Here is a 20115-nt window from a genome sequence, read left to right as displayed (position 1 = left end):
GGAACAAACCGGACCCGCAGGGCCGCAGGCACGGAATGGCTCGACTCAAGCCGTAGAAAAAAAAAAGAAACGCACGCTGCTAAGTCCGGCCTATCTGCACGCATGGTGTTCACTCGTTCGTTCGCTGAGCAAGAACAATCGTGATATTGGAATTGGGACAAAAATAGAGTCATGTACCTGAATTTTTAAGACATCTATACACATGCAGTTGCATACCCTTTTTAAACGAACGTGCCTTGACATCCCGGAGCAGCAGTAGTAGTAGCCGTATACTCCAGTGGGACCTCGATTTAGATCAGAGAGAGCCTTGTTTATTAGGCGTGTGAGAGTTTTCTCCTATTTCTGAATTAGCTTGATTTACTTTCAATGGAATTCTCACGTTGCAAGAAGTATATCACTACTCTGTTACTCTATTGGCAGTTTGGCACCTCCAAAAGATTTGAGGTACTTTGCCATGTATGTTTGGACCCCTTGCACGGATAGAAAAAAGATCCCTTGAGCCTAACTTGACTGCATATCAAAGTGATATGTTAATTAGCCCTGGAAGATATTTGTAGCCAAGTGATCACGCTTTAGACGGAATTCTCACAGTTGCTTTTGTGCTTTTTGGCATGCCAGGCACGAAACGGGAACGTGCTCATGCCATGCATGCTGTATGTCCCGACTAGACCACGACGGCAATGACTGATGTACCACTATTCACTACTAGCTGCAATCGAGTTGGCATCCATGCCTTTGCTTGTGTGGCTCCAAAGATCTTTCAGCAGGGCAAATTAACAGATAACTTTAAAGTGCAGCCAGTTAGGCTCGGGGTCCCTTTTTTGTATCCATGCAAGGTACGAAGGTATCCAAATCCAAATGTGGCAAGAGTACCTAAAGTCTTTTGGAGGTGCCACACAGACATGGAACGTGAGAATTATTCCATTGCAAGTAAAATAGTACATAACTGATTCGACAATAGGACAAAACTCACCTGAAAATAATAAGGCACACGATTTATTAAGATGATACTCCGTGTGTTTCTAATGTAGATGTCGTTTTAACCTTGTTCTATAGGTACACCCTTCTAACTATGATTTTTTTTAAAGAGTTAAATGCACCAGAGATCCATTAACTTATGAGGAAGTTTCAGTTGAGTCCATCAACTTTCAAATTAGCTTTTTGGATCCATAAACTTTTAAAATAGTTCACTGCAGTCCATACCTATTTATTTAACCTTAAATTCAAAACATATTTGCAGAAAACCCCTCCCCACACGCATGCAGGTGCATGCATGGCTCCGGCGCTGGCCTGGGCTCGAGCGCGTGCAGCTCGTGCGGGTCGTACTCGAGCACGGGCTTGCCGGCGAGGTTGGGCTCGCCGAGGCCGAGCGTGAAGGTGCAGCCCTGCATCTGGCCGCCGAGGCCGTTGACGTGCTGAAGCTCATGTCCGACGTTCCTGATCGCGCTGTGCCAGACCGTCGACCTACGCCACCTGGAGGAGAACCTGAAGAGCGCCGTGAAGAGCTGCGTGATGACGGTGGCCAAGAAGACCCTGAGCACCAGCGCCACGGAGGGCCTCCACAGCGCGCGGTTCTGCGAGAAGGACCTGCTCATGGCGATCGACCGCGAGGCGGTGTTCGCGTACGCGGACGACCCCTGCAGCGCCAACTACCCGCTGATGCAGAAGATGTGGTCGGTGCTGGTCGAGCACGTTGCTGGTGTTGCCGGCGTGCACGCAGCTCTTCACGGCGCTCTCGGTTGTTGCCGAAGTACCAGTTGAGGGTGTAGTTTGCAAACAGAACCGAATAATCCCAAAGTCATGTAAACAAACTTGTAGATCGCTTCTGGCTCTACAATTTTTGTTACTACACCTTTCACGGGATCGGGCTGGTTTGATAGTTTGAGGGAGCCGAAGATTGAGTTTCAGCTTGTATATTTGAGGTGGTATTGATCAGTTCATTCAGTTCATTCAGTTCGCACCATCACCGCGTCGGGCGACCTGGTCCCGCTCTCCTACATCGCGGGACTCGTCACCGGCCGGGCCAACTCCACGGCGGTGGCACCCGACGGCAGGAAGGTGGACGCCGCGGAGGCGTTCAAGATCGCAGGCATCCAGCACGGCTTCTTCGAGCTGCAGCCCAAGGAAGGGCTCGCCATGGTGAACGGCACGGCCGTCGGCTCTGGGCTGGCGTCGATCGTGCTCTTCGAGGCGAACGTCCTCGCCGTCCTCGCCGAGGTCATGTCCGCTGTGTTCTGCGAGGTGATGAACGGCAAGCCCGAGTACACCGACCACCTGACCCACAAGCTGAAGCACCACCCGGGGCAGATCGAGTCCGCGGCCATCATGGAGCACATCCTGGACGGCAGCTCCTACATGATGCTCGCCAAGAAGCTCGGCGGCTGGACCCCCTGATGAAGCCGAAGCAGGACAGGTACGCACTCATCGGCTTGTCGATGGACAACACCAGGCTTGCCATCGCGGCGATCGGCAAGCTCATGTTCGCGCAGTTCTCGGAGCTCGTGAACGACTTCTACAACAACGGCCTGCCGTCCAACCTGTCCGGAGGGCGGAACCCGAGCCTGGACTACGGCTTCAAGGGCGCCGAGATCGCCATGGCGTCCTACTGCTCTGAGCTCCAGTTCCTGGCCGCGCTCTACAGCTGGCACTCATCTCGGACCAGCGCACGCTCGAGCTCGGCAAGGCCTCCAGCGCTCTGCACAGCAAGGAGGGCGTCATGCTGGAGCTCCCGGTGGAGGGACGGATGGAAATGGCGAGCTGGACATGGACGCGTCTTCGGGGTCCTGCCGGGCCACCATGCTGGCCGCACCATCACGAGCGAGCGCCACTCCGTCTTGGGTTCCATCATTCTGCACTTTTTCCTTTGTTTTTAACTGGACTTTTTTCTACTCTGGAAAGTCCGAAAATTGCATCCACTACACACTAGTGGATGTGGACTGAACGTAAGGTCGACGACAAGGTTTGTGAATTAGACACTGACGAACTACTTAATTACCATTGGACGTTGCAGCATACCGCTCCCGAGATGGGTTGTGGAGGAGATGGACAAGGACTGCCTACACCGACCGGAGCGGCCGCCAGAACTACGAGTACGTCTCCCTAGGCTGCGACGCGCAGCCCGTGCTCAAGGGCCTACACCTTCATGGGCAACACCATCGTGGAGATCCAGGTCGGCATGGGCCCCGCCGGCGAGCTGCGCTACCCGTCCTACCCGGAGAGCAACGGCACCTGGTCCTTCCCTGGCATCGGCGAGTTCCAGTGCTATGACAGGGTACGGCATGCATGCTCGTTCGTTTTTTTGTACCCCTCTCAGAGCTTGTAACTGACCTGCTGCGATATCCATGTGCATTCATGCAGTACATGTTGAGTAGCTTGAAGGCGGCTGCCGAGGCCGTGGGCAAGCCGAAGTGGGGCAACGCGGGTCCTGGTGACTCCGGCGGCTACAAGGACTAGCCGGAGGACACGGGCTTCTTCTGTCGTGAGGGCGGGTGGAGCACGGAGTACGGGCAGTTCTTCATGAGCTGGTACTCGCAGATGCAGCTGGAGCACGGCGAGCGCATCCTGTCGGCGGCGACGGGCGTGTTCACGGGGTCCCCCGGCGTGAAGATCTCGGTGAAGGTGGTCGGGATCCACTGGCACTACGGCACCTGGTCCCACGCGGCGGAGCTGACGGCGGGGTACTACAACACCCGGCAGCACGACGGGCACGCGCCCATTGCGCGCATGCTGGCGCGCCACGGCGCCGTGCTCAACTTCACGTGCATCGAGATGCGGGACCACGAGCAGCCGCAGGACGCACAGTGCCGCCCCGAGGCGCTGGTGCAGCAGGTGGCCGCCGCGGCGCGGGAGGCCGGTGTCGGGCTGGCCGGGGAGAACGCGCTGCCACGCTACGACGAGACGGCGCACGACCAGGTGGTGGCCACGGCCGCCGACAGGGCTGCCGAGGACCGCATGGTGGCGTTCACGTACCTGTGCAAGGGGCCCGATCTGTTCCAGCCCGACAACTGGCGCCGCTTCGCCGCCTTCGTCAAGCGCATGTCCCAGCCGGGCGCACGGGAGGCGTGCCGGGAGCAGGTGGAGCGCGAGGCCGAGGGCGTCGCGCACGCCACCCAGCCGCTCGTGCACGAGGCCGCCGTCGTGCTCACCGATTGATGTGCAGGTGGCCGGCGTTCCCACCCACTACCGAGATGGTCGTACGTGGAGGAAGGCACGAGCAAGTAAAGCACTAAACCCGGCCACACATGCACTGCACGCGTGTGGGAAGGGGTTTTCTACAAATGTGTTTTGAATTTAAGGTTAAATAAATAGGTATGGACTGCAGTGAATCATTTTAAAAGTTTATGGACCCAAAAAGCCACTTTGAAAGTTGATTGACTCAACTGAAACTTCCTCATAAGTTAATGGATCTCTGGTGCATTTAACTCTTTTTTAAATTACACAATACAACGCAGATGTCCACAACACACGTAGAAATAATTAGATCAATAATACCAGATATATACACTATCATGTCATATTTTATATTTCATAGTGGGTTCAATAACACTATCTTGACGTTGTAGTATCCTTTCCTATAATAAGTTTGTTAAATGCTATCCTTTTTTTATCTTTGAGCACCTTCATAACACTATTTCACTAGTACATGTTTTAAGGATGGTTTACTTAGCAAATCGTTTGTAACTATCCCAGATATAGAGCTCGACGAGATCCACAACTTTGTAGTTAATTGATGAAATTTTTATTCGAGATCGTTTAGGACCCAGATATATGTATTAAGTTCTCATATTTCAAATTTTAAATTTTTTATTTTTCTGAATGGAGAAATGTCATATATCAAAGTTGTAGTTCGTGACGAGATCTAAAACTTTGTAGTTGAAAATTTTCTCATTTAAGACTGATTACGAGTCAAAATAATGATTACAAGATTCATATATATATATATATATATATATATATATATATATATATATATATATATATATATATATATATAACTACTATCCTGTAGCTGGCTACAGAATAACTTATTCTGTAGTCATTTTGAGTTACGATAATTACTATGTTAATTTACGAGATTATAGTAACTCCTTACTAAGTGATTTAATATAACGTTATGGTAAATATCCCCATGTGTTATAGTAACCCAACTATCGTAAATATGTATTGACATTATAGTAAATTAGTATATAAAATTATAGTAAATGGAGGTGGCTACAGAATAACTTATTTTGTAGCCGGCTGCTGAATAGCCTCTCCCTATATATATATATATATATATATATATATATATATATATATATATATATATATATATATATATATATATATATATATATATATATATATATATATATATATATCAAATAGATAGTATCTATATGGTACGGTTGTAAGGGACAGAACATGCGATGCGAGAGATTGTGAGTTTGAATCTCAGCAAATGCACATATTCAGAACTGTCAAAAGTTAAGTCTTGTGAGCTGTGATCGGTCCTCCAGGCTTGAGGCCATACTAAAAATATTTTTCCTTATTTTTAATAGACTTCTAGATGATTTTAAAAAATCTAAAAATTATTTTTAATGGTGGTTGCCATAAGAGAATAGTCTCTGAAAATCGACTTTTAGGAATGGTTTTAAACCATCCCTGAAAGTCACTTCTTTTTACCATCGATGACATAGTAACAGTTTTTTTTTAAACTAACCTTGAAAATCGTTTTTGACCGTTAGCAAAAAAAATCATTTATGTACTAATGTTTTGATGTTGTAATATGGATATGAGTAACACAAAACTCCACAAGTCTTTTACTTTGCCAAAATAGAGATTTCACATTGATCATTTCAACTCCGAATGAATAGAAACTAGCCCGATCTATTGGGTTAGTCGTCCAAATCACCTCAAGATGATTAGAAGACACACATAAGCATATACAAGTGTAAGACTTAGATTAAGCAGTTCCAACTACGTACATTTATCATTTGTTCTCGAAGAAATCCAAACGTACATGACCTCTAATCAGCCAACTAGCCCAAAGGAAAAGAAACAAAGTGCTAGAATAACGGCTGAGAGCTACAGTAGCCTCTACCAAGCCGGCCTGGTCAACATCCAGATGTTGGGGTGTGTTCGGCTGATATTAAAATCGGCTGAAACTATTTTGTTGTGAGTAAAAAATAATATAGATTCTAGCTGATAAGTTTAAGCGAACGTGCCCGAATATCGAACTGTTTGGTTGTGTCCACCGTAACACAAACGGAAATAAAATAAAGTTGGCGACGTTACCACTTACCAGCAAGAGAGAGATTTGAACTAAATCCATTTTACGTTAACGTTAAAGTGCAAGGAACCAAACACCCGCCGCCAGTCCCACGCGTCACACCCTTGGCCCTCGTGGCTGCCAGTGAATTTATTGTAGGACACCATTCAATATTGATATTTGCTAATGGATACTACTTTGCTGGATGGCACTTTTTAATGGTGACAAAAGGCTCTTAGACACAGTTACTAAATAATTTTAGGAGTAGTTGAGGGTGAGAAATTAAAAGTAACTATTATGTCCCCAACAGTTATACCACAACCTTTAATGTTATCTAAAAGAATTAATATTTTTTATATGAATATGAACTTTATATCAAAATTGTAGAGTTTAATGAGACCTACAACTTGGTAGTTGACAAGTTTTTATTTAAAACGATTTAGAGTAGCAAAAAATCTTTTAATTCGCAAATTGTGAAATTAAAAATTTAGAATTTTTTGAATGACCTCATATGCTAACATGCAGCTTGTTCGGTTGGCTGGTTCGTATCGTTGCTGGTTCGTGAAGAAGTACTGCTGGCTGGTTTATGTGAGAGAAAAATACTGTTCCGGCTGAAAATTTACGATCGTTTACGACAAGCCACGGCCAAACGAACGGGCCGATGATCTCTTCTATGTACTCCAAGGGCTCCATCTACTCCCTCCGTCCCAAAAAGATGTAATCATAGAATTCATGTCAGTTAAATTAGTTCAAGATTGACTAAATTAATATTAAATAGTGTTAGCATTTATATCTTCAAATAAATTTATTTAAAAGTATATTATCTAATTAGTTTAATGATATAAGTGTTAGTATTTTTTATATTGTTTAATTGTATTTAAATTATTTGACTCCTTTAAAAAACGCATTCTTTCGGAGTGCAAGTTTACCCCAATTCGCGACGACGTAAGGCGGGTCCCCTGGAAACATGTGGCCAGGAGATTTCGTGCATTTTGTGGCGCCAACCCAGGGCCCAGGGGAGTTTGTGGCTAGAAGCTGTCCACCTGTGGCCAGAGCCTTGCTGCTTCTAGGAGGTTCGCCGAGTGTCAGGCAGCCCCCCCCCACCCCCCCCCCCCCCCCCCCCCCCCCCCCCCCCCCCCCGGAGGCGACCGCGGCATCCGTTCGTTGTTGCGTGACGTGTCATAAAGTGCACCCACCTGCAATATGCTCCGCTTTATCCGATCCGCAGCGGAGGGCTAGCACTTTTTTATCCGTCCAGGCGTCCACGCAGCGTGGCATCCGCCGTGCCCCTGTCGCTAAGGCTGGGGATTTTTTTTTTTCTGGATTTTTATGGCCACAAAGTTTTTTTCCCTTCCTCTTCGTATTGATTGATGATGAGTACTCCTAGCTTTCTTCTCCTCAATCCACACTGCATGGCTTTCGTGATTCGAGTCATCTACTGACCTGCATCCACGTGACTTTGGGAGCCAGACACGCAGAGAACGGGTATTGAACAGGGTGTATAAAGACCAGGTTTGATCATGGTTAAACAGCTAACTAAGCACGCATACAGCACTGCCCAAACGTGCATCAAGACCCTCACCCGCCTTTGCCGCATAGTCAGCGAGCCTAAAACGTGAAACCCGCTCTCGCGGAGTGCATGGAGATGGAGCGCCTAAAAATTGAGGCTGCTATCGCCATTCGCCACGCCACGCCACGGCACGAGTGATGATTAATTATGGAGGCCCCGGCCGGGGGAGGGAAGCATTTGCAACACATGACAGCGACGGGGTGCCGGAGGAGCAGCCAGAGCCACGAGAACCAGCGGGCTCCCGAACCCTCTCCTTCCTCCGATTCAACTCCCCACCGGCACCGGACTGGTGGATTATTCCCGCCGCGACCGAGAAAAAAGAGCCGAGAAAATCGCAGCCACGAGAAGGGAAGGTGGGGGAAAAAGAGCGGGGAAAGTGGGAAAATCCCGTCCGACGTGGCGAACCTGTCCATGCTCTTTTTCTCCCGACGCCTCCCTCCCTCTTTGTCTTCTCCAATCTCCACCAGTGCAAACCGGGCCTAGGTAAAACGTTCGCCTCCTTCGCTTCTCGCCCTCCTCCTCCTCCTCCTCCTCCTCCTTGCGCGGGTTGAGAGGCCTGAGGTATTGGAAGGTGGCGACCTCGGGGGCTGATCGGCGGCGGCTTGGGTCGGATTGGTTTCGGGAAGTTTGGTCTTGGCTCGAGCACCGGAGAGATGGCCTGTTTGGAGGTAATATTTGCGGTCTTCATTCCTTGTCTTGTTTTCCTGGCCCGGGTGGGAGAGATCGTTTCGGGGCGGGGGTGAAATTCACTCGAGCCGATTGGTTTCAATGGTGTTATTATCGCCTTCTTGGGGCCTGAATTTTGCATGTTTTCCCCGTTGCCCACAGCAATTTCCGATGGCAACCGACGAGGCCGCCGTTGCCGACCGAGCGGGCGGTGGAACCGCCGTGGATCATCATCGCAACGACCCTCTCAATCCCGGCGACATGGATTTGTCAGGGGAGGAGCACGTGCCCAAGGTACACAGCAGCGGCGAATCGCGGCCGCGTCGCCGCAGAATCTGTGCGATCGATCCGACCGCGTGTTCTCACTCTGTTTCTTCCATTCCACGCTTGCCTGACCAACCAGGCGCGGAAGCCGTACACAATCACGAAGCAGAGGGAGAAGTGGACGGAGGACGAGCACCGCCGGTTCCTGGAGGCCCTGCAGCTGCACGGTCGCGCCTGGCGCCGCATACAAGGTACGTACCGGCCGTCCGGTCGGCCTCTCTCTCTGTCTCTGCGCGGTCGGTCGTTCTTCGTCAGGACGAGGACAAGCACTCACTCTCTTCTTCTCTGTTCGTGAGTGCGTGCGTGCAGAGCACATCGGCACCAAGACCGCCGTGCAAATCCGGAGCCACGCGCAGAAGTTCTTCACCAAGGTCGGTCGTGTAACCATTCGCCTCTCTCTCCCAGGTCCCAGCCCCAGCGTAAACAAAACGAATTCTTTCATCCCTGCCACGAACCAAAAACAAAACAAAACGATGGGTTGTTGTGTGTCACTACTTGACTCAACGCCCAAGTAAGTCACCCCAATCGTCCATATGCTAGTAGAGCAGGCAGACAACGATCGGCAAGGTGCTTGCTTACACCTTTTCTGATGTCGCAATTGCGTCGTGTGCTGCAGGTGGTCCGAGAATCGTCGTCAGGAAGTAACGCCTCCGCGGGCGCCGCGCCGGCGATCCAGATCCCGCCGCCGCGCCCCAAGAAGAAGCCGGCGCACCCTTACCCGCGGAAAGTGGACGGCGGCGCGGCCAAGAAGCCCGCGCCGGAGCTCAAGCAGCTGGAGAAGCCGCCGCCGCCCCTGCGCGACCAGGATGAAGAAGGGTCGCCGACGTCGGTGCTTACCTCGGCGCACACGGTGTTACGAGCGGAGCAGGGGCTGGGCAGCGTGTTCGCGAACAGCTCGAGCGCCAGCAGGTCGCCGGCCCTGTCAGCTGCCGGTTCGGATGAGCGTGGCAACGGCGGCGGCTCGCTGGCCTCGTCGGTGGACGGAGAGGACGCCTGTGCATCACCGAGGGCGAGAGCGTCATATACCAAGGTACAGAGTAAGAGTATGTTCTTTGGTTGTTTCGTTCTCGCGCAATTAGGCAGCACTGCAGCAGACATGATAATGGTAAAGTGGTGATTGTGAACTGAAGCACATGTTCTTTCCATTTTTATTCCTCGACTCGAAAGCAATAAAATAAATAAAAAGCTTTCAATTTAGCGACATCCAATACCGAGACTGTACATCTCTCTTTCAGATAATACTACGCGGCGAAAGTAATTATTCTGGAATTACTTTCGAGTGCGAAGACAGATTTGTAGATATCTGTCGATCATTTTAAAATTTTCGGTTGGGTTTCAGGTGCTCGGCGATGCAAACGAAAACAGTGTGATCTGATTCAAAAGAATTGCCCTGCGATTTCTCACATGTTTCTTGAACGTGGATTTCAGGTGCTCGGTGATGCAAACGAAGTGGGATCAGAAGCTCCAATCTTCAAGCTGTTCGGAAAGAAACTTGTGGTGGAAGACCTGAGAACGGACTCTTCACCTGGGAGCATTGCCCAGGCAACCAGAAACGGGAATCCTATCGTTGCCGCAGGAGCGACGAGCTCATGGAATCCGTGGCCGGGCAGCGTGCAGGTGCAGCAGCTGATGTACTTGGTTCCCCAGCCGTGGTTCGGCTACAACGGGAGCCTGCCGTGCGCGGTGTTCTACCCGCAGGCGGTGGCTTCAGCTCAGGAGCAGCAGCAGGCTTCAGAGCCTCTGGATCACAGACGCGCGCAGAGGGAAGGGTCAGTGACAGGTTCGAACATGGCGGCCTCCAGCGCCGCCGTGCCGGCCGCATCGGCGGCGCAGAACTCGGACATCGCGGAGTCCCGCCACGGTCCCGGCGGGCAAGAAAACACCAGCGACGGGTACGCGGCGCTGCGGCGGGCTGCCGCCGTCCGGCGGCTGACCAAGTGCGCCAGCTCGGCTTCCTTCAGTGGGCGAGGGTTCGTGCCGTACAAGCGGTGCACGGCCGAGAGCGAGGCGCCGCGGCCGGTGGCGCCCGGAGAGGAGCAGACGGCGAGCTGACGAGGCTGTGCTTGTGACAGGAGCTGAAGCCTCGATGTCAGGACTCACGAGACACGTTTTGGATGTTTGCTAGTTTTGCTCCGGTTTCTTGATGAGCTGCTGCTGACATGGCTGCACATGCTCTGCAGAAGCAGGTAACCGGTTTTCCAGAAATGGATGAGCAACGCTGGTTCTTTACTGGGGGGCTCCAGCCCCCCTAATTGGAGCCCCCTAATTTGTTGATTTCAAGCCTAATCACTGTAGCAAAAGTTTGATTTCACCATTAAATCTTCATGCAAATCAACATCTCCATTGTTTTAGCCCCTCTTATCTCGCATCGTGCATCCGCCGCTGGGCAAATATGTACTCATATTCCACTTTTGTTCACTGTGTGATTGTGTAACTTTGCTCCAATTTGAGAGATCCAGGGGCCAGTCCGCCAGTGGCAGACTGTGATAACCTGGATCTCAGAGAGGGTTGTGTGTGTCAATAGTCTGACCACATGTAAATTTACTTGGACCATCTGGACGACATGTAACAGGCAGAAGCCGAAATGAGCCAGTTTGGTGTTCTGAACTTGGTTTTGGACTCTCCCTCAAAACACTGCACAAATCTATTATTGCACGGCGAGCTGTCCGCCGGGCAGCAATCTGGGCCCCCCGAAATCGGACGATGAAACGAAAAATCCCGAAATCCTGGGCCATACTCTGCCGGTTGGCAGTTTCATCGCGGCGGGGTTAATCGGGGGAGGCGGCGGGCGGTGGCTGAGGGGCCGCGCCACGCGGCACGCGCCGCGGGGGGAGGCGTCACCGGTCGCGCCAAGGGAAGCAGGCTTCGCAGGGGCGGGCAGGGGATGCACATACGGCGGCTACGGCGAGGCCGTTCCGGTACGTCTCTGCTCACTCGAGTGAACTAGGGTTAGTCAGCTACGAAATCTTACTTTTGATCTGTGATCGCCGATCGGTGTAGCCGACAAATGTACTCTTGCGTCGCCGCGTCGGGAATCCGCATCACAGGCTCCAGCCCGACCCCCTCGAACACAAACCCCAACTCGTGTAGAATTGAATTGTTGTTGAGTCGAAGTAAAACCATGAACCCAAGTTAATCCCCAACGAGGATATGATGCAGTTTATCTGCTTACTAGGAAAGGAAGCTATCATGATTCCTTCTATCTCCTCTATCCTACGAATTTACTCCTGTACATTTTCTTTATCGAGATTATGCTGCCAAGTATTCCATGCTGTTGTACTTTGCAAATACCCTGCTCTCATTCTCTTCCCACCATTTCTGTGCCTCAGCCTCTCCAAAATGCTTCCGGCTGCGAGATCAACATGAGCAAGTTATCATAAAATTTGTTCAATGTTCAGCCAACTCTGACTACAGAAGAGTTTTGCAGAGGCTTTCAGGAGTTCACCTGAACCGGATGCGCTTGATTCCCTTCTTGCCACTGGGGGATGTAACGACTGTAATGTACACCCCACGCTCAATTTGCTCGATTACTCCATTGGAATCAGTAGGAGCAACTGTGCTATCTGTTCCCCCATCATAGCCTCTGCTGCTATTGGAGGCTCTTCTGCCATTCTGATGCACAGCTGAATCATCCACCACAACAGTGTTAGAAGATGTTGTATATTGCGCATCCACTTCCTCTATGTTGTGTTGATCCCTGATGCTGTTTAGCGGTGGAATTTTGCCAGTGACAAGAGTTTTGTCGGGTGGGTCGGGCACGATACTGGAATCATCTAGTTCCAGACCATCTAAAAGTTTATTTGATAAAGCATTCCTCTGCACAAGTTTGCAGAAGATGAACTTATTTGACATCGGACAGAAAAGTTCTAATATATTGAAATTTGTTATTAGTCAGACTTATACCTGATTTGTTAAAATCTTTATAATCTCCTTTGCAGCTTTGCACTTTGTGGCCTCATCCCTCACTATCAACCAGGTTTCCTCAAATTTTCGGTTATACAACTGAACTTTCAGGCTTCTACGCTGGCATTCTTCTGCTAGAGTGGTTACCTGCTTAGATAAGAGCAAGATCACCATCTGTCTCAGAAAATCAATGATTTAAACACAGAATAAAAAACCAAAATAATTCAGTAGAAGAATTATTATATGGGTCCCTGGAAATTAATAAGTTATAGAGATTACCTGTGCTTGAAGCTGTTTCACTTCCTCCAGCAGTATCTTTTCCATCAAATCTTGTTCTTTCCTCCTATCATTAGTAGCTTGTGGCAAATAGGCAGTAGTCTTTTGTGAGACTGGATCAGTCATTCTCCCTATACCGCAAACATCAATTGTCTGCTTCTTTGATGTCAACCAATGTGGAATGTTGTCTCTTGCACATTTGAATTGATCGGGGCATTCTACCTGTCCCCACCTCTGTTTCTGCATTTGATTCAGAGTGGCTGATTCCTGATTTCTCTGGTTGGGACTTTGTGCAGAACCCATTTTTTCCATGATGAAATTTGCTTCCTTAAGCATTTGTGATAACTTTGGTGTATATGTTCTTGTTTCTGTTAAATACGATTCTTCTTTTTGGATCTTTGATCCACAACTCATTGTGCCGTGCTCAGCTGTTTTATTCAGCTCATTGAAACAAGCATCACAAACACGGTACCTTTTGCTCTTATCTGGTGCAAGGGCAGCCCTTTGAACCTTGTTGCTGCTGCAGGAATTGCAGAACATGGAACCACAGTTGTAGCAGTAGTGCTTCTTCCTTGTAAACCGAAATGCCAACCTGCAACTGCTGCACACAGATTGATCCTTGGTTGAGATTTCCCTGTGCACACAAATTACAGCAGTGAAATTTGAAGAACATGCTATACTGTCCACCTGTTTATCTTCCAGGGCCTCCACTAGAGTTGGGGAGCTCCTGTCAACATAATCCCCTAAACCAAGTTGCCCTTCTGTGCCTTTGCCCCAGGTAAACACTTTTCCGTTCGTTGTCAAGACTGCGACATGGGAGCTGCCGCAGGATATATCTTGGACAAACTCAGTCTTAAGTGGCCCTTCAACCATACAAATAGATGAGTTGTCAGATCGAGGATTCCCTAATTGACCATGCTCCTTGCTTCCAATGGTAAATACAACACCTGTTATGGTTAGCACAGCTGTTAGAGACATACCGCAGGATACCTGAGTAAAATCACAATCAATGAGTGGTTCGACACGAGTTGGTACATGCTTTGACTTTTCGTCAGTATGGCCCAGCTTCCCTCCATCTGCGTCGCCCCATGTGAATAGCTTCCCACCAGGAGCATTGTTCTTAAGTGTTCCTGATGTTTCCACAATAGCAGCAGTGTGCCATGGTCCACATGCGACAGACTTGGCTCTTAAGCCTCTCAAGGACTCCACTTCTTTCGGCTGAACAACACTACTTGTGTCACCATGTCCAAGAACACCAAATGCCCCATGTCCATATGTGAACAGCTTACCTGTGGAGGATACTATAGCAGTGTGCCACTGACCACATGCAATCTTCGATACAGATATGCCATCTGAAGTACTGATCAATTTATGCGGGAACCATGGGCTTCTTTGACACTGATTGTTCCCGAACCCTAGGCTATGAACCCCTTCACCCCATTCATAAAGTTCTCCTGAAACTGAAACTGCATAGGTGTACTTTGCCCCAAATGCAATAGTCTTCACAGGTGTGGAGGCAAGAGAGTCAATGATCTTAGGATCAGAGACACTGTCACTTGTTTTGTGTCCCAATCTCCCTCCATTTTCCTCACCCCAAGAGAATACCTGACCCTGCTTAGTAACTATTGCCGCATGTTTCTCTCCACAGGCAATGCTCTGCACATCAAGAATCTGCGACGATTTCAATAACCTTGGAAGTGATATATTGGTTGCTGATACATGTCCATGATCTGACATACGACCCAAAACATCACCCCAGACAAAAATGTCCTTCAGAGCATCTGTTGCTGCATTTGATTCCTCAGATTGTTTGAGTTTAGGCATTTGAACAATTCTTTGGTCCTTAATTTTTTCAGCAGATTTTATGTCTCTCAAATTATTTTTTACTTGATTTACCAATTCGGGACTAATCTTTTCCAAGTAGGAATCTAGTTCTGACCATGCTTTCTGTCTTGGAGAAAAGAATGGTTCAGAGCAATCCAAATTACTGTGCAAGTACTTGTTCTGTATCAACCTAGGACTGCCATATAGCGAATGTACCTTCATGAACAAATGATTGGAGAAATTATCATTTGAACAGTACAAGTAAAAGCATCATGCAATTGGAACATATGACAGGTGATGGCTATTTACAGTCGCTAGTCATGGTATAGTACTTAACTAAAAATGTTGCCCCTCAAAGTATATGCAGTTTAAAGGCTTGTGGAACGTGTTAGTTTAATTGCATTAGTGGATAAATTATTATCATCATTTTTGGTTGGAAAATAGTTATAAAAAATATTTTCACTATGAACTATAAACTAACAAGGTAGCCATCGTCAATATAACCTCAACATGATCTAATATGCCAGTCATCATTGATATGTCCTTTTTTTCTCAAGCATGGAATTCAGAACAAGGCTACTTAGGGCCTGTTTGGGACACAGCTCCCTCAGCTCCAGATCCACCAAAAACAGCTCCACTGCCCAAAAAATTTGCCAAACACTCTAGCTCCACCAAATTTGGATTCACCAAAAAGGTGGATCTGAGAGCCAGATTCACCAATTTGGTGGATCTCCTCAAGGGGTGCTCCACCAAACCCAAATTGGTGGAATTGGAAGAAATTACCCACCACTGCCACTGATTACACAAACATAACGATTCGTTTCTATTCTTTTCCGTCGCTCTTCTTCTTCTTCCGTCGCGAGCGCTCTCTCCACCGCGGCCTCCCCGTCGCCACCCCATCACCTCCCTGCCGGCTCCGCCACCCCATGCACCTCCTCGTCCATGTCTTCCCCAGCTCAGGCCGCGCGTCTTCTCCAGCTCCGGCCGCGTGTCTTCCCCAGCGCCGCCCCGCACCCGCCCTGGCCTTGCTCCGGTCATGGCCCCTGCCCCACCTCGCGCCGCCCCGCACCCGCTGGCCAGCCACGAGCCCGCCCTGTACGTGTGCTCGAAGAAGAAGAAGCCGATGTTTTTTTTTTCTCCTGACACGTGGGGCCGAGTGGCAGTGAGATAGAGCCAAGGGCAAATCTGGTCATTCCAACGAAAATACCCTTGGGTGGATCTAGAGTTGCTTTGTAGCCAAACAGTTCCCTAAATACCAACATTCAGCTTGATCTCTATCTTTGCAAACCTGGGTTAACATGATCCCCAAATAAAAGGTTGTGTAAGTTAAATGAGTAAAGAGATTACAAAATTTAAACCATGTGGACTACTGCATACCAAGTCTAGTGAGGATTCACCGTTTTTGTATATAACTGACAAGGAGTGAGATTCCTTTTCTAGCCAATGCAGACGCAAAAGTTTTGTCTGCAAAATATTGAATTCTTAGAAAATCAGTCTCTTCCAACCATAATGTGTTACTAGTAAGGGGCCAAGGGCTAATAGCATATATTGTGAAAGGGAAAGTCGCATACAGTTTTCTGTCCAAGAACTACACTGGACACTGAATTCAAGCTTAAACGTTTTTCCCTCTCTTTGGAGTGCCATATTAGTGCCCTCTCATCCTGCAAATAGAAAATTATCAAATACATAAGAGAGCCAAATATGGTATGTAAGTGTACAGATTGAAGATGTTCAGTTTCAGTTTACTCAAGTTGGTCAATCTATAGCAAGCTTCTGAAGCCTAATAAAACCAAAACTGAGCTTGCTTCAGATATAATTGAGCCGGACAAGGAGGAACAGTAATCTAAGAATATAGCTTTGGCCTGTTATCAGTGCCACACTACGTTCAGTTTTCTTGCTTTTTTATGTAGGTCCAGTTTCTATTTGTTGTTTTATCCTTGCCTAGTCAGAAGAGTTGCCTAGACTCCTCGCCATTGTAACCTGTAATTAATATTTTCCTAGCTTAAATGAGAAGACAGAGCTCCAGCCTCCAGTCAGTTTTTGCTAGAAAATATACTATTGGGACAGAGTGATAGCCATAATGTGCTTATTTGGTTGATATATACCTGAATAATTGTTGGAGAAACAATTGGAGGATGTCCATTTCAAATTTACCAACAGAACTTAGCATATGCTTTGTTTTTTTTGTCAATAGTAAGAAAACAAGGATAGCTACAACAGAACTTAGCAAAATACACCGAAGAGGTTCTGGTCATTGATAACAAAGGAGATGGTTGAGAAATTGAGAACTGAATTTTTTATCTTAGAGTCTCATTAACCCTAAATATAGACTTGTTTTAAACTTCACATGGATTTGCAAGACGCATCTTACAGATCACCAACAAAGTTCAACTTCATGTAATTACATGAAAACAATTCACGACCCAACATAGCCGAGCATTAAGAGAAAAGACTACCAAAGCAATACAGCTACCACTGTAAGTAACATTAGATGGAATCTCGTGTTAAAAGTTTTAAAAGATCAGTGTTGTAGTGATCAATCCTATGTCCTTTGGCAGTCAGATAGTGGACTTCAGAACCCTATTGGTCCTTAGTTTGCCAATAAAACATCGGGCAAAATATTAACTGAAAAATATTCACGTGAATGCAAGGTTGCATAGCACAATGTTTCATTGAAAGAAAAATATGAAGCAAATGGAAGAAAACGTGTAAACATATAGCCAAACTACTCACATAAGATAGTCTGACAGTGCAGAATTTGGGTTTCCCTCTCTTCCCACATTTCAGGAGATGTGCACCTTTCTTGAGAGTAATAATGACCTGTAGGAAGGAACAAGCTGTCAACCACAAAGTGCTATTCATCTAAGATGCATCTTTCCCAGTATTGGGCCTTGTTTAGATTGCAATTTTTTGCAATCTGGACACTGTAGCACGTTTCGTTTGTATTTGACAAACTTTATCCGATCATTGACTAACTAGGCTCAAAAGATTCGTCTCGTGATTTACAATCAAACTGTGCAATTAGTTATTTTTTTTACCTACATTTAATGCTCCATGCATGCGTCCAAAAATTGATGTGATGGAGAGAGTGAAAAAATTTGGAGGTGATCTAAACAAGGCCTTGATATTGTCTTGTACATACGAAAACAATTAAGCAAAAGGACACAGACAAGAAAATATATATTGAACAGAGCTGGGACATATGCACAAAAGGAAACTCCATGTTTACATTCAGGATTCTCTTTCATAAGAAATCAATGCTGTCTAATGCATATATGCTTTGTTTTCTGAGCAAATTGCAGGGTATTTATTGGCTCCCCCGGGGAAGGAGATGTGCAGGCCAGGAAGAAAGAACAGATCCTGTGATACGAATGGCATGCAGCGATGAAACGTTGAAACTACAAGAAGCTGCAGAAGAGAAGAGGGACAATAGGAGGATGAAAACTGCAGAGCAATCTTATGCATAGATCTGCTCGAGGCACCACAATTCTCTGGAAGAATGCGCAAGAAGAACAGCTGCATACCTGCTCGACTCCTCTGGTTGTGGTTGCAGAGCTCCTCCACTCCAAGCCCCCAGCCATTGCAGGTAGCTACAACTACAAAAGATTAAGCGGACGGAAAGGCCGGCAGTGCCTTGAGGCTTGAGCGAAGTCCAAGTTCAAACCTCCTTTGATCAACAGTGGGGATGGAGCAAAAGATGGCAGTGAAGTGACGGAAAGAGCGCTGCGAGGAAAGAAGGAAAGCGAGCAGGAGGTAAAGAGAGGAGGGTGCAGAGGTTGAGGACGATGGACTGAGCGTGCTGCCTGCTGCGCGATTCAAGGGAGCCGGAACGGGAAACGGCAGCGATTTCTAGCTGTGCGCGCTTAAAGAGGAGAGAGGATCAGAGGAGATGCAGTGTCATGCATACAGCACACAGAGACAGTGAGGCAGAGGACATCTCCGTGCGCCGTGCGCGGCAGAAGCACAGGTGTACGTACTAGTTAGTTTTTTTCCAACATAGCATTGCAGCATCCTTGTAGACTGTAGTGGGTACGGTGCAAGCGACCCTTTGGCCTTTAGCTCTCATTGCTGTACGAGGCGTTTCTGAAGTGTTGGATTTCATGTCAGGATCGTCGAAGTTGCAAGCAAATAGCCGTTAGCTTGATCGTTTCTGTGGTTTATAAGCTGGCTGATGCTATTTTGTTGTAAGAGAAAAATAATGTATCATGGTTGATAAGCATGGCTGATACGATCGAGACAGTACTTTGCTGCCCTTAATAAACGGAGTATGCGGTGCTCTCGACATTTATCCGACTGCATTAACAACGAAGGATTCAATCAGAACAGCTCCCATGGACGTGCAAAGTCATCCACCCTACTCCTATGGAATGGTCAGGTCGCATTTTGCTTGTCCTGCGGTGGTCCGGGAACGCGAAATCTGCATGTGAAACGGGCATGGCTCTGGACATTTGGCAAGCTACCGAGTAGTAACAGGTGTAGGCAAGCAGTTTTGCAGCCAAACGCTAGGATTCATCTGGAACAGCAAATGATGGATGATGGCCTTGGCCCAGACCCAGATTTTCAGCGAAACGAACAAACCTAAAGACGCAGCACGTTCGCAGCGTAGGCAGGCGCTGCCCCCGCCCGGGCCTGCACGGTTCCGCTGCCCGCAAACGATGCCGTTCTCGCCTTCTCGGACGGAGGCTTTGCTGTCCTGATGCGGTTTCGCCGAGCTGTAGAGTGAAGTGTGGCCGATGGCCGTGAGCCTGTGACGGACGCAGACGGCGACGTCCACGGGCCCCTCCGTAATTGCTCTGAACATCCTCCATGAATCCATGGGCCTGTTTGCGTCCTGTCCTACCGGTGGTATTTCGGTTAATTTCAGTCGATTCAACGGTGTTTCTTTAAATGAGAATAAGCCGAAATAAGTACAGATCGACTGAAAAGTAGATGAGCAGAATAGGGCGTTGGTTGGATGCCCAACCCTTGGCCTGGTTTGGTGGAGCCAACTTAGACTTGTTTGGTTCCCTGTAGTTGGGCTTTAGCCTGGCTAAAGCTAGCCACCATACGCCACTTGGCCCGCCTCCCCAAGAACGAAATCCTGATCCGTTTTCTGGAGCCAGGCTTGGCCAGGCGCAGGTTCCACTCCCGTCACCTCCCTTCGCGTCCTCTCCGCTTCCTCCGGTGTCGTGCCTTCTCCACCGTTGGCAACGAGCGCCGCCCTACCCCGCCGTCGCGAGCGCCTTGTTCCACCTCCGGCCCTCCGCGCCCGCGTTGCCGCCGTTCGCGCCCACCGCCGGCCCGCGCGAGTCGCGCCCCCCCC

The 20115-nt window shown here is 48.3% G+C and overlaps 3 protein-coding genes and 2 pseudogenes across 4 annotated transcripts; 3 read left to right on the top strand and 2 right to left on the bottom strand.

Annotated features, from left to right (window-relative positions):
- Positions 1-1593: 1593 nt before the first annotated feature.
- Positions 1594-2873, top strand: LOC136466022 (phenylalanine ammonia-lyase-like; annotated as a pseudogene).
- A 268-nt stretch (positions 2874-3141) lies between these two features.
- LOC136464160 (beta-amylase 2, chloroplastic-like) lies at positions 3142-4152 on the top strand (annotated as a pseudogene).
- Positions 4153-8021: 3869 nt separating this feature from the next.
- Positions 8022-11228, top strand: LOC136467490 (protein REVEILLE 1-like). The gene is made up of 6 exons (XM_066466208.1): positions 8022-8488; positions 8649-8780; positions 8890-9001; positions 9120-9181; positions 9427-9840; positions 10239-11228. Exons 1-6 carry the CDS (start codon positions 8474-8476, stop codon positions 10860-10862), a joined length of 1359 nt encoding a protein of 452 aa, XP_066322305.1. The 5' UTR covers positions 8022-8473; the 3' UTR covers positions 10863-11228.
- A 300-nt stretch (positions 11229-11528) lies between these two features.
- On the bottom strand, positions 11529-15055 carry LOC136467489 (PH, RCC1 and FYVE domains-containing protein 1-like). 2 transcript variants are annotated; one of them, XM_066466206.1, is made up of 4 exons: positions 12993-15055; positions 12714-12863; positions 12256-12626; positions 11529-12159 (listed from the first exon to the last, which is right to left on the bottom strand). In XM_066466206.1, exons 1-4 carry the CDS (start codon positions 15033-15035, stop codon positions 12060-12062), a joined length of 2664 nt encoding a protein of 887 aa, XP_066322303.1. In that variant the 5' UTR covers positions 15036-15055; the 3' UTR covers positions 11529-12059. The 2 variants fall into 2 exon arrangements, with proteins under 2 accessions (XP_066322303.1, XP_066322304.1); XM_066466207.1 differs by having other exon boundaries at positions 12714-12860.
- A 914-nt stretch (positions 15056-15969) lies between these two features.
- LOC136467493 (PH, RCC1 and FYVE domains-containing protein 1-like) lies at positions 15970-18469 on the bottom strand. Its single transcript, XM_066466209.1, has 5 exons — positions 18338-18469; positions 17547-17633; positions 16385-16474; positions 16191-16277; positions 15970-16101 (listed from the first exon to the last, which is right to left on the bottom strand). Exons 1-5 carry the CDS (start codon positions 18392-18394, stop codon positions 16033-16035), a joined length of 390 nt encoding a protein of 129 aa, XP_066322306.1. The 5' UTR covers positions 18395-18469; the 3' UTR covers positions 15970-16032.
- Positions 18470-20115: the final 1646 nt, after the last annotated feature.

The sequence above is a fragment of the Miscanthus floridulus genome, chromosome 7 (assembly GCF_019320115.1).
Source record: "Miscanthus floridulus cultivar M001 chromosome 7, ASM1932011v1, whole genome shotgun sequence".
Lineage (NCBI taxonomy): Eukaryota > Viridiplantae > Streptophyta > Magnoliopsida > Poales > Poaceae > Miscanthus > Miscanthus floridulus.
The sequence above is the reverse complement of the archived record's forward strand: the minus strand, read 5'-3'. Positions and strand labels throughout refer to the sequence as shown.

Excerpts from the sequence above, each read along its gene's own strand:
- LOC136467489 (XM_066466206.1), bottom strand. The coding sequence starts at position 15,035 with ATGAAGGTACATTCGCTATATGGCAGTCCTAGGTTGATACAGAACAAG. Across the intron at positions 12,627-12,713 it reads TAAAGATTTTAACAAATCAG|AGGAATGCTTTATCAAATAA; the intron begins GTATAAGTCTGA and ends AAACTTGTGCAG. Across the intron at positions 12,160-12,255 it reads ATCAAGCGCATCCGGTTCAG|CCGGAAGCATTTTGGAGAGG; the intron begins GTGAACTCCTGA and ends TTGATCTCGCAG.
- LOC136467493 (XM_066466209.1), bottom strand. The coding sequence starts at position 18,394 with ATGGCTGGGGGCTTGGAGTGGAGGAGCTCTGCAACCACAACCAGAGGA. Across the intron at positions 16,475-17,546 it reads GCACTGTCAGACTATCTTAT|GATGAGAGGGCACTAATATG; the intron begins GTGAGTAGTTTG and ends TTCTATTTGCAG. Across the intron at positions 16,278-16,384 it reads TAGTTCTTGGACAGAAAACT|ACAAAACTTTTGCGTCTGCA; the intron begins GTATGCGACTTT and ends AATATTTTGCAG.
- LOC136467490 (XM_066466208.1), top strand. Across the intron at positions 8,781-8,889 it reads GGGAGGAGCACGTGCCCAAG|GCGCGGAAGCCGTACACAAT; the intron begins GTACACAGCAGC and ends CTGACCAACCAG. Across the intron at positions 9,182-9,426 it reads CGCAGAAGTTCTTCACCAAG|GTGGTCCGAGAATCGTCGTC; the intron begins GTCGGTCGTGTA and ends CGTGTGCTGCAG.